At 40.9% G+C, this 15,923-nt stretch overlaps 1 protein-coding gene across 16 annotated transcripts in view; it reads right to left on the bottom strand.

The window, feature by feature from the left end:
* PRRC2C (proline rich coiled-coil 2C) overlaps window positions 1–15,923 on the bottom strand; it is a 66,578-nt gene that overhangs the window by 22,526 nt on the left and 28,129 nt on the right. For 15 of the 16 annotated variants that reach the window (XM_072343737.1, XM_072343736.1, XM_072343735.1 and 12 more), the window contains exons 13-22: window positions 15,329–15,498; window positions 14,462–14,708; window positions 13,179–13,392; window positions 10,023–12,386; window positions 8,637–8,842; window positions 8,114–8,268; window positions 7,531–7,864; window positions 6,962–7,047; window positions 6,034–6,222; window positions 3,211–3,462 (exon numbers count right to left, since the gene is read on the bottom strand). In XM_072343737.1, coding sequence (XP_072199838.1) covers window positions 3,211–3,462; window positions 6,034–6,222; window positions 6,962–7,047; window positions 7,531–7,864; window positions 8,114–8,268; window positions 8,637–8,842; window positions 10,023–12,386; window positions 13,179–13,392; window positions 14,462–14,708; window positions 15,329–15,498 — 4,217 coding nt within the window. The remainder of the gene's footprint in view (window positions 1–3,210; window positions 3,463–6,033; window positions 6,223–6,961; window positions 7,048–7,530; window positions 7,865–8,113; window positions 8,269–8,636; window positions 8,843–10,022; window positions 12,387–13,178; window positions 13,393–14,461; window positions 14,709–15,328; window positions 15,499–15,923) is intronic. The other variant, XM_072343724.1, reaches the window with a different exon arrangement.

Genomic DNA, 15,923 nt, shown 5'->3' on the forward strand with positions numbered 1-15,923 from the left:
AACATACAGACAAGACAGTGCCTTAGCTGCAAGAACAGCACAGCAGATATTATAGCTTGGTTAACCATCACCTTCCATTTACTGATAGAAAAAAAGTCTAGGAGTCTTTTACGTATAGATACCACTTGTAGATAGCTTTGTAGCTCAATTTAAATGAATATTCAGAACAACTGTTTCTCTGAATAAAGCAAACACTTTACTATAAATTAATAACTGTAATAACAGCATCAGCAGTAAGTTCTGAAGTTATATATAGGGTATTTATATCTGAACAGAAAACAGGTTAACTTTTTACAACTGCTTAATTTGCTCAAAAGAGCTCACAAAACCTGAAGTGACTTTCCAAACAGAAGGATACAGCACATCTCAGAGCTGACCTAGCTACAAAGGAGCGAGGGGCTACAAATAATTAAGGTGCTGAACGTTTGATTTACTCCCGAGATGTGGAATTAATTCAAACCAGAGTGCTTGTCAGATACTGAACCGTCTCCTTTTTGACATCACCTCTGCAACATACAGCTTTTATCAACCATTCATCCAAAACTGTTGCCACTTCCAGTAGGTACTGATCACTCCTGCAATTAGAAAGCTTCAGATCTTTACCTGGAGATGTTCAAATGGAAGAAAGCTAAAGACATCCTACCTGACTCAGAGACTTAGGCAAGAAATTGCTTTCACTCCAGAAATACTACGAAACTCAAGAGAAGCAGCTGAAAATGCTTCAGAGCATCACACTGATACGTTCCTGATAAACAGCTCATCAGTAGGAGGTGATTTACATTCACAGTTTGAGGCAGAACAGTCCTGTCTGATTAAATACATATGATCTTATTAAAGGGCTTGTTTTGGTACAGATGGGATACTCCTACAAAGCCTCTGCCTATGAAGACAGGTAGCTTGCCTTTCATAAGCATTCGAATTAACAAATACACTGAAGAAAGTGCGCCTTGCTGCAAGCTGAGCAGTACTCCACCAAAAAGGATAGCAGAGTGTCCAAAGAGAAATCATTTCAGTTTGCTAAAAATTAAACACCTGACATTCAAACAACAGATTAAAGATGCCATTGCTTCTTTCCTCAGTCATGAGCGAAGACAATGTTACACAAAGAGGAAAAAGCAGCTGTAATACTAACCAGCACAGAAACTCCAGGAGTGGGACATTTAAAGATACTAATCATTATTTATTGAAATCAGTATTTAAAGACACTTTAAAAGTACCAAGACTGGTTTATTTCTGTGAAAACCAAATGAAGCTTACCTTCCCTAATAGATCTGCAGGTTCAATTTCCATAGAAGCTTCCATACAAAACATGGCCATTTGTTTCCTAGAAAACTTACTACTGATGCCCATGGAACTCTACATGACAGAAGGAATTCAAAAGCAAATCTGGAACCTCTGAAATAGGTGTTTTAAGGCCTATTTATATCAAATATTAAGCGTTCCTAAAAGAAACCACTTCAAGCAATGAAGAAATTGTTGGAAATTGGCATGTCCAGCACAAACTTTCAGTTTTCCTTTCAATTTGGTCTTCCCTTCAGAAGACAGAGGTTTGACACTTCAGTACTGTGGTAGTTCGAAGAATACAGGCAATCTGCTTTTAACTAGCGCCAGAAAGGCACAAAACACAGACTTCCCTTTTGAAGATCTCATTCTTTTAAAAAACATGTATAGAGAGGACATGGTACTGATTTACTTCACCAGAGCCACCAGCAAGTCAGTCTAGTAATCAAAGATGTTTACTCTAAAGGGTTAGAAAAGGACCTTACTCGAGTGCTAGTCAAATAAGTTTGAGAGATGGTGAGGAAGAACACAGCACACAAAGAACAGCCTCCTTAGCATAGAACAGTTTGATGTTTATGGTTCTGCACTTCCGATCCTGCGTACAAAAGAGGAGCACTTCATCCAGTTCTGGTGTCAACACAAACCATTCACATCTACTACACAAGACAAAAACTGCTAGGAAGGATGAGAAATCCCAGTTCTGAGTTTTCACACGTTTGTCATTCCACTTAAAAATCAAGTTTGCAGCTGATAGCTGGGAACCATCTCTCCCTTAACATTTGCTCTGGAACAAGATTTCATCACAACAGCATCTTCTGCTCAGATGATAGCTTGACAAATGCCTGCTAGGACTGCCCCCCCCACCCCAACAGCAGGCTTAAACACTGGAACTGATCTGCATTTCAGATCCTTCAACTATTAGTGAAACTCCTGCAGAGAAATGGTTTTCCTAAGAAGCATCAGAATGTTTCTTCTTAAGATTAGGAAAACAGATTGAGACAGCACGCAACAAACTTGAGTCTAAACTCACAAAACTGCTTTGTGAACTTCCCTATTACTAAGGCAGGCATTACTACTGAACTAGCACCTACTCAGTCCTGTGAGGCTTCTCCCCATTTAAGAACACTCATCATTCTTGCTTTAGACACGTAACTGACAGAAGAGAAGACGGCTCCCACATGGGCCATTACACAAGCAGAAGAGACTGTTCGTAGATGTTTTTCAACAATTCAGTGCTTTCAGTGCATAACAACCAAGAACTGAGCTACAGAACAGTGAAGGCTGACAGTCACCATCTCAATGGAAGTCAGGGGAGCTCCATGCTGACAACTGCAATGAGTCCTGTATTCTGCAAGTGGACATACCTTGACTATATCCCAAACCTGACAGACAGAACCTTTAGGTAAACTGACCGAGCCTTATCCAATGTTTTAGCATTTTCCTAGTTTACAAATTCATTTCCCACTCCCAGCCCCCCCACAGAACTCTTAACTCACAGCTTCAGGACATCCACGCTCTCAAACAACCACTGAGCACATTTCTTTTATGTAGCTCTCTGCTGAAGGTCAAGGTCTCATCTTACATATACCAGAAACACACTCAAGACACGAGTTCACACAATCTGTCTGTATCAGCCTTTAGTGCCACTCTCCACAGAAGGTAAGGCTCTGGATAGTTTTCATGCTCCTAAGGCAGTGGAAGACTTTACAAGTTTCCAAGCTGACCTCTGCAAGGATTGTGACAGCACACCTCCATACCACTTCCAGAGAACTAAGTTCAAGCAGTAACTATCTGTTTCAAATCTGATAATCAGTAAGCTCTGCTGTCCAGATAACTACAACCAGCAGGCAACCAAATGTTAATTACATCATTGTTCTATTATTTTATATTATTATATAGTGCTCTATAATATTTCAACATTTTTCTTACCTTTGTGCTTGTTCCGAACTCTGGAGCAGACACAGATATCATTGTTCCTATTTCCGTACTCAGTTCACTTGTTGCTTTGGTTTCCTTTACAGTGACAGGCTCTGGGCTTCTCACGGAAGTGGGAGATGACTTCTCCTGTCCCTCAGGCTCTCCCTGTTGGGCGTCCTTCACCTTTCTGTTCTTTAAAGATCGCTCTTTCCCAATGGGACCGGGTTTATACTCTTTGTTTTCTACTGGACTCAAGTCTGGAAGCTAAGTTAGTGTTAACTTGTCAGTTGTCTCCCCCCCACAGCTTGCCCATAAAACAATATTTTAACATGCTTAGAACAAATCTGTTTAAATCTAGCAAAGCCTTCCTCAAAACTAAACATTTTCTATTATATAAATCAATCGAGACTAAATTAGTGGCAAGTATTCAAAATGCATCCGCTCTGAACTTTAAGAATGTAAACACTGTTGTCAAGCGAGACATACTATATAAAGTACAACTAAAATAAGACCTAATTAAAAACGACAGCAGAAAACCATTTTGACTTTTCTCATAAGTACGGAAAAGTAAGGAAGCCACACGACTCCATGTACATACAGCTTGTTTCTATTTTCAGAGAACTCTGATTTTACAGAGTTCCAGACCAGGAAACTAGAAAGACTCCCTTCATTTGTTGATGTCTCAGTGTTGGCAGCATTTTTTCCTAGTGACTGAGCACAAAAGGGATATCCAGGAAAAAAACAACAACAACAAAAAAAAGCCTACTCACATTCATGCACTGCCTTATGCTGTAGAGACTATAACTGGAGTAGCTGCTGTAATTCAGTAGTTCCTTCTTGTACAACTGAATTAAAGAAGGAAGGGCCTCAGGGAACATGAATGTTCTGTTTAAAGAAGCATATCCTTCCTGGCTCAGCCCACCTTACTACAGAGCTGCACAAAAATTCTTTAAAGGCAGTCTCTGAAATTCTATTGCTTAAGCTTTGATAGTAGAAAACCAGAAGCTGATGGTATGTCTCTATAAACACAAACCATCTGTTTCACAAGTAGATGAGGACCCCTTATTTATAATAGAATGCCTTTGGGGAGGGTTGGAGTTTTCCCAGTGTGTTTAGTACCCTGAGGAGGCCAGTATAGACTGGAAAACGTCTTGAGAGGGAAAGATGAAAGCACCTTGGAATTGAGTGCCTAAGCTCTGCAACACAGCAAACAGGATCATCAAGCCCACCTTAAATACCTTTTCTTCTAACAATTAACAGAAGAAATTCCTCCAGACAATTTAAGGTCACACTGAGAGGTAAATGGTTTTGTTTCAAATGCAGTCCTCTCATGTTGCCTGTAGACATCGAACAAGCTAATATCTAGGCTTCATAGTGCATACCATCATGATGGAGGGTGTGTGGGGTTTTTTTCCCCCCCACTCTTCCTTCTCCATCAGAAGGGTTAAAGGATTGCAACCCTTGTTCAGAAAAGCTCAACAAAGTGGTCATCTCCAATGAGTTTATCACTTAGTCACAAATGTCTTTCCTTCAGGAATCTTAACAGTTATAACCAAGCATGAAAAAGAAGATCTCTACATGTAAAACAGACCATTTTAGAAGAAGTTTAGTATCGAGGTGATTTCATGGGGGCACTTCTAGGCATGACACTGGTTTCTGAACATGCTGTGTTACTACAACTCACCAGCATGATTAGTTACTGCGCATTTCTCTGCTGTAAGAGTTTTATATTTTGCAATGAAACCCATCAGCTGTAGCAGAGCCATTGAATGCCTCAATAAATTCTCTCTGCATATAACTGCAATTTCAGATTTCAGGGGTTTTCTGGGAAAAAAAAAAAAGCACCTGTCTTCTAGAGAGACAAAAAGGGCTTTAAGTACGTCAGGACCACTGCCAAATCTCAGACAAGAGAGACTGAGTTTACTGGTTTAGTAACTTATGAGCAAAGCATATCTGTCAGAGCCACCTCTTCCTTCAAGTAAGGAGCTGGTGCTGAGTGCTAGCAGTGCAAAAATAAGTACACACTGGAGGAGAAAACAACAGGAAAGCAAGTTCCATTAACCTGAAAGATCACTAAGTGTATTCTGAATGATGGGAGGAAGCGTTACTCCTTGTGAGTGGTAACAATGGAAATACAAACTGACAAGGGTTAACTGGAACCCCTAAATCTCCTGAGAAGAATGAGAAACATATTTTAATTAAGTGTGATTACCTATTCCCTCTTCCCAGCTTATTTACAAAAGAAGATAATTATCTAGAGGTCTGTGCTTTTATGACTTCTTATTGGTGGACTCTAACATTCTTCCCTTTCCTCCAAACACTTCTTTCCCTGCAACTTTGTATTACTTGATAATCCCAGGTACAAAACTGCAAGGCACCAGGTGTCAGTGGCTGCAGATGGTGGTGTGGGAGAGTAAGGCAGACATGGTGGCAGGAAGAACTGAAATTGGAGATGAGACAGAAATAGCCTGACTCAAGACAAGCTGAGCAAAATAAGCACTGGTATACACCAAAAATTAAAAACAAAGTCACCCTACAAAATCCATACTCCTCCAGCAAAGCTAACAGATTCATAATCCCATCTCTGTTGCAGCTACATCTGTTGCTCCAGTTAGTAGATGAACTCTGTTGCATTAGGATGCTGTGTACTTACACTTCTTTAAGTGAATTCCCCATCTTCTCTCCAAGAACCACGTATTATTTTACAAAATACAAATATGGAATGCAATTTTTATAGGTCTAGTCCTATTTAAATTAGCATTCTAGTTTTCAATCATTTCCAACTTCTTTTTGACTGAATGTGCTTTTTAAGTTTAAAAGGTATGAATGTTTTACCTTTTGTGCTTTGATGGGTCCAGCCCGAGGCTGTTTCTGTCTTTGCTCTTTTGGTTCTGGTAGCTTGTCAGTCGACTTCTCAGAAAGTACAGGGCCAACTTCATTATCACTGCCACTGGAAGCAGGGGCTCCAAACTGAATAGTTTCTATACCAAGCTCGACTCCACCTTCTTGCCCAGGCTTTGTTCCCTATTTAAAAAAGCAAGCATTTAACACATTGCAAAAGACTTATACTCAGTACACTGCCATCAGATTATAAGAGCATAAAGCACACTGAAACTTGAACACCATAAGCACACTTCTACCTTCTGCCAGCAAAAGCCTTATTTGTGATTGCAACAAATTTGCAAGTAGTAAACAACATATGAAAGCGTACTGTTTTCTCCTCAGCTTCCTACCATCTACAGGAGCTCAAGGGGGACAGAAGTAAAAGTAGTGAGAAATACATAAATGAGATCGTGAAAAAGATAACATACTGAAAAGGGAAAAGAAATACAATATAAAAACATCTAGATTTGAGTTCATGTTATTTTCCTGAAACTTCAAAATTAGCATTCGAGCAAAATAACTTAAGACTAAAAAAGATTTACAGAACTCCTACTGCCATCCAAAATGGTGCCATAAGAGAAGGCATCCTGTTTCTGTCTGCATTGCTAAGCTGGACTCAAGCATTCACAGACAAACTAGACAAAAAACCATACAATAAACAGCAGCTATCAATAAACATCTGTGAAATCTGAAATTTGATTCACAAAGAACAGTTCATCTGTTTTGCAATTAATAAGAGCATTAGCCTGTGCCTTTCTGTACTACCTCCCTACTTCATGAAATTCTGCACACACCAGTTTATGTATGGCCACATCAGAATAATCAGACCCAATCTTCACAATAAACAATTTGAGTAAGCTTCTTTTCCCTTCATCCTTACCTCTGGAGATGTAGCTGATCCAAAAGATGTTAAAGGTTTGTTCCAAGCACTCACTGAAGGTGGCTGAGGTGGACTAATAGGTCCCACTGACAATAAGAAAAGAGTTAATACCAAAACACCACCAAAAAAACCTAAGTTGCTAAATGCATTTGACTAAGGCTACCAACTGACTGAGGAAAATTAGACCACAGATGTGCTGATTAATTCAAGTTCTGGTTCAGAAGTTATTGTTTATTATATGACATTATTCATATTTAGCTGTTTTTAAGAGGGTTTATTATCACATTAGGAAGCTTGACCAAACCCAACAAGACAGATTTCTGAAGGCAGTGATATCCTTTTTTTTTTTTTTGTAAATAGAGTATGGTAACAAAGAAAATATTGAGTAACATCACACTGCAGAAGTCTTTTCAAGGAATATTCACAGGTTAACATATTACACTGTTGCCCTCTAATCCCTGTGCAAAATACACTTGCACATGTAAACATAAGAGCTGACAACCAGTGCTCTCTAACTACAATACTTGCCCCTCCCAACACAAAAAAAGAATCCAGAAGACACTACTTACACTTTTTGGAGATGTCATTCAGAACTGCTGTAGGAGGCACCTTGTTTTCCCATAGTTCAGTTCCTAGACCATTGTGAGCCTGGGTGTTCTGCAAGACTTTGCCAGACACCGTGAACTCTGTGCTGGCTGTCGCCACTCCTGCAGCCTGATTTTGAGGCTGAACAGAAGCTGGTGGCTGACCTGGAGTCTGTGTTGTACATGGAGTCTGTGCCTGAGCTTGTGCCTGCTGTGCAGCTGCAGCTGCTGCCTGTTGCTGCTGCTTTTTGGCAAATCTGGGTGGGAGTTTGGAATTTTGACCTCGACCTTTTTCACTTGATCCTTTTTTGGTCCAAACCTGCAAGTGGAAGCCAATTTTCACTCTTGCAGCTGATGGGATTCAGTACTTACCACTTGGGCTAAGATGTCCAAGTGAAAATTTAAATTAATCTACTAATTTTGAACTCAAAATTAATACAACTATCTAGTCACATTTAAGAGGTGAAAATACAGCTTTTTGAAATGAAGATACTGCACATCTCATGACATTCTCAGTATTACAAGGAGCTCTTCCCCACAAATGCCTGACACAAATGCTGTCTTGTACCTGCACTGTTTGTTCCTCCTTCTTTCTGCGCTCTTCATCTTGCAAGCGTTTCTGCTGTTTCTTAGACACCACTTCAGTGAAACCATCATCATTCAAGTTAGACTGGGAGTCTTCAACTACTGTGACTTCAGGGTGATCATCAATGATCACAACACCTATTGTAAGAGGAAAGATACAGATGCTGCTGTTTTAACAGCTTCAGATGCAGCGCACAATAAAATTCATTAAGAACAAACTGCTTTAGGTAGAAGCAGTTTCCCAGTAAGAAGATACAGATGATGGCCTTGATAAAAGCTAAGACTTTGCTTGCTAAGTGCACTGCAGGTGAGCTAGAACTGAACACTTAGTATGTGAAAAAATTAATTAAACATGACAAAAGTAGCAATACTGAAATATACATTTATTCATCATAAACTTAAAAAAAAATCATCATCTTTTTTACGTTTTCAAACATCTAGCAATACATCCATCAAAGCTGCAGGGTTACAAATCTTTGTTAGCGCGGTATCTTATCAACACATACTTGCATAATTATTAAGATCAAATTGGGACAAAGCATCCACTTTTTCCTTAGGCTTCTTTGGACCAGCTTTAGGTTCCTCTCTCTTTTTGCCACTTGCATCCTTGGTGCTCTTCTGTCCTGCTGCATTAACGCCTTCTTCCTGATGCAAAGAGTTATTGTTGCTGGGATCAACACCAGGCACGCTTGCTGTCTGGTCTTCAAATGGCCTATATTAGAAAAAAAAGTTATATTAAGAAAATTAATTAACATTAACAGAGCATAGGAAGGAAGGAACTAACTAAATGCAAATCATATTATAGGGTTGAGAGCATTTAATGTGCAACTTCTTGGTAGGCTCCAGACATTTACTTTCAGCTCCTCAGTGAGCAGAAACTAAACAGAAAAAGCTGTTTAGGTGACACATCCAATGCACTGCTGTCAGAAGTAATCACAGGGGAAAAAAAAAGTGCATGATTTTCTGTCCCACTCTATGTAGTTAAGACACAGCAAAACTCAGCAGGTCTGCAGTTCAAAACTCTAGTAAAGCCTTCTGCAGAGAAACAAACAAACAAGCACACACACAAATGGAAGCTTACAGTACGAAATGTTTCACAGGCTCCCTTGCCAGAAGCTCTCTGCAGCCATCAGAGTCAGAGACTTGAAACATTCTGGCTTTGCTGTGGAACCTGGAAAACCCAGCCTTTGTTTCAAAATCATATTTAACTGACTTATCAAAGAAAGCCTTAGTATTTTTAATTCAGAGATTAGAGCACTGAGTTTAAGCTTTTAAGTCCAAGCAAAATGTGAACTTAATACACAACAACCTACAGGAACTAGAGAGGCAGGAAATCAATGAAGAAATGGTTTGCCCTGCTTCCCACCTATTAGACTAGTACGCGCTGCGGCTATAAAACAGTGGGATAACAGCAACACTATAAAATTATCAAGTACTATTCAAATTTAACATATAGATAAGAAAAATTTATTCTCAATGGCAAGCATGTCTCAGGATGCTTTTCTGTTAGATGATTGGCCTAAAAATACAGTAGGCCAAATGGAACACAGCTATCTATGTAACACACTGCAAAAGCACCCGCATTAACCCTTCAGCTTGCATCCAGATCTTAGGAAACATAACCCAACTGAGAAAATGCATCACGTTTCTTTTGAAAGTAGGCCAATTAACACTGTGTGTCCAATGTAAGACACTATGCACTTCAGTCCATTTTCTGGATTATACACACAAACCAATAAAAACAGAAAACACAGAGATACTGGTGCACGTGGTTATCCTGCACTTGTCTATCAGTCACTACAAATCTAAAACAATTATTAACGACTCTGAACCACAACAGGATGACCCGTGACCATAGCCATGCCTGCTTCCTAACCAAAGCTGGTACTCACCCTCTTTTTCCACTTCTGGGTGGAGGACCACTCCGCCTATCGCTCCTGGGCCCTGAGAAGGTCCTCCCTGGTTTAGCCGGCCCACTGTTACCACGTCTGTTTTGTCGGTCTATTCCAGGCCGCTGGCTAGAGAAACTTCTCTTAGCTATTTCCCTTTTTGGAGCTCCAGTGTTTTCTCCTGCTTTTGCAGCCACCTGTGCTGCTATATCCGCTGTTTTCTTCTCATCCCTCTCACGCCTCTCATTAAAATCGCTGCTCTCAGAGGCCGTTTCCCACTCCTCGTTTGCCTGGTCTGAGGAATTCTGATTAGACAAGTCTGGTGTCTTACTTCCTGAAACATCCAGAGCCGTGTTGGAGGGCTCAGGAACTGCATTAGTGACTGCAGCAGTAGTTGATGAGCTGGTTACTGCCTCATTTATCTTTGATGCAGCCTCTCTCTCTTTTAGGCGCCTGAAGCGTGGTGGCTTATCTTGCCTTGGAGGCCGGGCAGGCCTTTGTCTTCGTGGTCTCTCTCTAGTTGGATCAAACTTCCTCTCAAATTTTGGAGGTCTTTTATCAACTGGTATAGGACCATAATGCTCATTTCTCCTTGGAGGCTCCCCATCTTCTGGCTTAATGATCTCTGTTTGCCTGGGGTTCCACTGATTGTCTCTGTAAGCTGGTCTCCTTATTGTGGATGGTCGTGGAGGACGCCCACCAGGATCTCTTCCACCACGTCTATACATTCCCCCTCTGCCTCGTCTAGAAGGCTCTCCTTTAGGAAGAAACCCTGGTTTAGGTTTATTCTCATCATCTCTTACGTATGTTTTTTCCAGAGATCTATTGTCCACTCTGATATTGTTTTCAGGTTTGAATGACAGCGGCTTTGTAGGTTTCTTGCCGTCAGCTCTCTCTTCTCTTTTTGGGTGTTTGCCTTTGATGAGACTGTCTTTGTCTGAAAGCAGAGTGTCGCTTGCACTTTCATGGACTTCACTGTCAGAATCAGTCTCTGAACCATGCTGACGCCGTCGTTTTGGAATCACTTCAAAGTCTGAACTCTCGCTGCGAGTTTCACTCTCTTCTCTTTGTCTAACCGGCCCAGAAGGCACATGGTCTGTTCTAGGCTTAGTATCTCTGTAGTGTGGATACTCCCTATTATGGCCTCTACTGCCCCGACCACGTCCTCCATAAGAACCCCTGTAGCTACGACCTCTAGAATAATACTCCCCACGACCTCTGCCTCTGTAGCCCTGATCTGGGAACCAGTCTCTGTCCCTAGCCTCTTTCCAGTAAGTCCTAGGTGGTAAGCCAGGCTCTCTTTTTACTGGTCTGGTTTCTAAGCGTGGTTTCTCTACAACCTCCTTGTTAACTACCTTCTCTGACTGCTTTTCTTCCTTCACTGTGGTAACTGCCTGCTGTGCTTGTGGCTGCTGCTGTGATGCAGGCTGAGTCAGTGGTTGCTGCAGTACCGCAGGGGGAAGCTGTGGAACAGCAGGCTGTGCAGGTGGTAGCTGCTGCGAGACAGGAGGAGTGGGTGGCTGAACTGGAACTTTAGCTGCAGTCTCAGTCTGAGTGCTCTCAGAGCCTGCTGGTGTTGGAGCAGCATCTTGGACTATCTTCTTAGCCAAAGGAGCACTGCTAGAGGCGGATGTCTCTGGCTCAGTCTGAGGCACTGGCACTTGAGGCGCTTCCTTTTTGTCGCTTTTTTCAGACTTGCTTGGTTTTTCACTAGCTATCTTTTCTCCTTCCTTCTCCTTCCTCTGCTCACGCTCTTCTCTCTGTTCACGCTCCTCTTTCATATCTCTAAGCACAGGTTTTTTAATAGGACCTGATCTTCTTATTGGTCTGTCACTGCCTTCCTCTCTCCTGCCGTAACCAGGCCTAGGACCCCATCTTGTTTCAGACTTAGGTTTAAATGTTTTCTCAAGTTTAGGTCCTTCGGATGTCCTATTATTGATCAGAACGTCTTTTTTTGGCTTAATTTCAATTCTCTCAATTGTCTCCTTTGACTCAACAGGCCTGCTACTTATTTTAGGGATATTTGCCGTTGTCTCATTCCTCTGTTCTTCCGATTTGAGGGAATGACTTGAGCCATGGGAAATGCTTCTCTTTAATGAAGAGTGACTTTCCCCCACAGGCATGAGTTCTTCTGCAGAGCTGCGTGAAACATTCTCATCAATTCCTTCAAAATTAACTTTAGTGTTAGATGTGTCAGTTTGGAGAGGCTGGGCATCTTCCAAAGGCCTGCTTGGAAACTTTTGTACTTCCATCTCTCCTGGTTCTCTGAAAAAGTCTGTCTTTGGATGAGAGTCCAGCTGGTTGTGTTCTACAGGATAAGCTGCACTGGGAACAGCAACTCGTTCTTGCTCCAAGTGTGCCTCAGATCTAAGAAACAACAAGTAAGAACATTAGCGGGGGGGGGGGAGGGAGGATAAAATTCTCATTCATAAATATTTACCCAAATGATTTTCTGTTTGTATGGGATCTCTGTCAGATCCAGGAAACAACTGTCAATTTTCACAGTGCCTGACAGTTAGATAGAGATCCATTTTATGCCACTATGGTTAAAAATTCAGTGTCAAATGTACAGTTGATTTTAGGAATCCATTAACGTTAATGGCTACGGATGCATTTTAAATGGAACCTTCAGGTTAGCAGGCTGTCAAGCAAGTATTACACAGGCAATGCTAGAGGAAAAAGAAACTTTAAGGTACTTTAAAGATGTCCGAGGCAACTGTCTTAGTTCATGCCACTTGCACTTAACACATCACTCTTGAAACGGATGTACACCAGGCGGAAGCTCACTAATATGGGGAAGATGGAGAGCAGACAAAGGACAGGACACAACACTGCAGCAGCATTCTACAGAACTGAAAATTCATAATATTATCACAATCACCATTCATCAAACCAGGTTAAGGATCCTAAACAATGGGTAAATTGTTCTCCTGTGCAAGACATGCCTTCTATGCAGCAGGCATGTCTTGCTTATACAACAGTGCCAAGCACATTCCCTTTAGCCACAACTCCTTTTAACATTTCGTGTGAAAAGCAGCATTAACCTGGTTTGAATTTACAGTTTAAACCATGTTTTACAACACAATTTACACAGCTAAATGCATAAGCAGGCGTGGCTCAGCAGCAACAGACCAGAAAGAATATGTAACTCAGGCTTACCTCAAATTGTCAGGCTCTTCTAACACTTTGGGAGGAGAACTGGCTTGCTGAGGCTCTGCATGGGGGTATGGATCTGACCCCCACATTATGCGGGGCTCTGACAAAGGAACAGCATGCTCTCTTGCTGAGCGAGCTATATGTTCAAATGAATCTGAACTAGTCGCTGATCCTTCCAGCTGGTCTCTTCTCATTAGTGGTTTGGGAGGCATAATTCCTGTTACAAATTTAAGTTCAACAGCTGAATTAGCAAAGAGATTTAGCTCACTAAATACAAAGTATAACAGGAGGTCCTGAAAAGCCTATTCTCTGTCCTCCTGCTTTTCCTCTATACCTTCTCTTACTGAAACCAAACATCTCTTCACTGTCAACCGACCCCAGAATGATTAAGACACATCCACCACCCTTTGTACCAACAAAAGCAAAAGCTGCCCATTTTCACCATAACAGAAAGAACCAGGCCTGTAGACCTATAAACGTGAGAACGAAGATACTGCTCTACGATATGAATGGCAAAAGGCAAGATGAATGTATACAGATGGGTTTTAGCGCTCTTATTAAGACTCTAGGTCCTATTTTGTTAACATTTTAATAGCAGTGTCATGGTTTTCATCATTTTTTGCATAGGTTACCATTTTCTCCATTCAATCTCTCCGTTCCTCTCAAGAGATGCATTCCCTTGTGCCCTGCTCCTTCTGACTCAGTGGTCTCTCCACTACATTATCTGCCAGTCCAGTCCTATTTATGCACATTAGTTTTCCTAATCTCAAATCAGATAGCCATTCCAAAAGTTTAAAAGGACTTTTTAGTGCCAAGAACTCAGAGACAGGAATTCAGCAAGACTCCAGGAGTGCTAGCATGTAAGATAAAAATAACAAATTCTCGCTTTTTATTTACAATAACTGAAGCAATACCAAGAGCTAACAAATAATGAAAGATGAACTGTAAATACCCAGTTTTTATAGCATAACATTCTAACTCATGCCAATTATAATAACCATAAGCAAGTAAGGCTTATATTGACATTTTGAATACAGCCCTGCTGTTAGTAACTTGCTTGTGATACACGAGAAAGCTGATTTTACTATGTAGTCAAGATATTGAGACAGTCATGCATCAGTACATCTCACAGAATCATTAGTATTTACTTAGCCCCAAATTATACTTTAAAATGATACTTAAAATACCCATCAACTAGAACTCATTTAGTATATAAAATGTGGTTAAGAAAGCATTTATTTCAAACCAAAGAAAGTTCAACAGTCGTAAGAGTTGCCAGACTTTACCTGGATGAATAGGAGGCATATCCATTGCAGGCCTTCCTGACATCATTCGTGGGTCCATGTAAGACTGCATCATCAGCCACCGTGGATCAAAACCCATTGAGGCCAAATGCTGTGGATGTGGTTGCATTGGTTGGTAAAGTGGTCTATGCTGGGGAGGAGGGACAGGGCCACTAGAAGGCTGTGAGGGAGCAGACTGTGGAATTACACCTTGTTGCTGTTGCTGCCACTGCTGCTGTTTCATTTGCTCCTGAACAATAGAAAAAAGCATTATAGGACATTAAAATGAAGACCTGAGCAGAATTAAAACAACAACAAGAATTGCAGTGACCTCTGTGATACTAAACATTCTGAAAATAAATCACAGATGAAAATGAATGAGCAGAAAAGGGGGAGGTGTCAGGAGAAGACTGTACAATTTAGAATAGCTAAAGTTCAGCTAGTGTTCAGCTGACATACAGAACAATCTATACTTTGTTCATGCTGTGAATCACCAGTGCTCTTCAGACCTTAGGAACTGGATGGGAAATATATCTGTGACTGCCTTGGCCTTTAATGTAAAGCTGCAGAAATAATGAGCATCAGATCTGACTGCACAAGTATCCACAGGGTAATGCTCTACTTCCGGTACCCAATGCCAAAAGCAGCCAGTTTTAAAAGCCTCTCTTGTCTTTTGCTCACTTGTGTACTTTGCAAGTGGTGAAAGTGCTTCCTACAAAACCAGTTCTGCCAATACGATATTACAGAAGCTGGAAACCAATAACTTGGACTTCTTCCCCCCCTTCAACTCCCCCAAACGGTCACATTCTTATTCAGGATGAAGCATAAGACATTGTGTCATTCTTCTTTTTAAGCAAACTAGCTGCTTACCTGCTGCCTCTGAAATCTCGGTGGTAATGATTTCTGGAACTGTTTAGAATATCCTGAGGAAACAGCAGGACGAGGTTGAGATCCTGATTCTGGTTCGCTCTCATGAGTCACCTGTGAAATCTCCTTCTCATTCCGACCACTGTCTTGTCGGGTAAAGACTGCTTGATCTTCTGAAAAAACAGATGCAGGAGAAAAGAGCGCACTGTAAAGCTAATAATTTCACATTAACCAGAATGTCAGAAAAGGAGTATCTTTCTAAAACGAAAGCAAACCTGCTTTCTCTAACCTCACAGTTCTAGTTTCCAAAACACACACAGACTAAAAGAACAGCATCTCAAAACATTATTTCTCAGAGTTCCCTTTAAACTCAAATAATCATGAACGGTTGCTCAGTTAACGTTGCAACTATTGTGCCATTTAAGAAACACTACTGCATTAAATTTTAATCAATTTCTTTATGAACCAAACTTCAGTTTTACAATCATTTTTATCCATTTAAGGGATGACACCATTAAGAATAGTCTAACAGAGGCATTCAACTCCACTGCAAAAAAATGCATTAAGTATAAACATGCGCTCTGTGTCTGTTTCTCTA

Source organism: Excalfactoria chinensis, chromosome 8 (assembly GCF_039878825.1).
Source record: "Excalfactoria chinensis isolate bCotChi1 chromosome 8, bCotChi1.hap2, whole genome shotgun sequence".
NCBI classification, from domain to species: Eukaryota; Metazoa; Chordata; class Aves; order Galliformes; family Phasianidae; genus Excalfactoria; species Excalfactoria chinensis.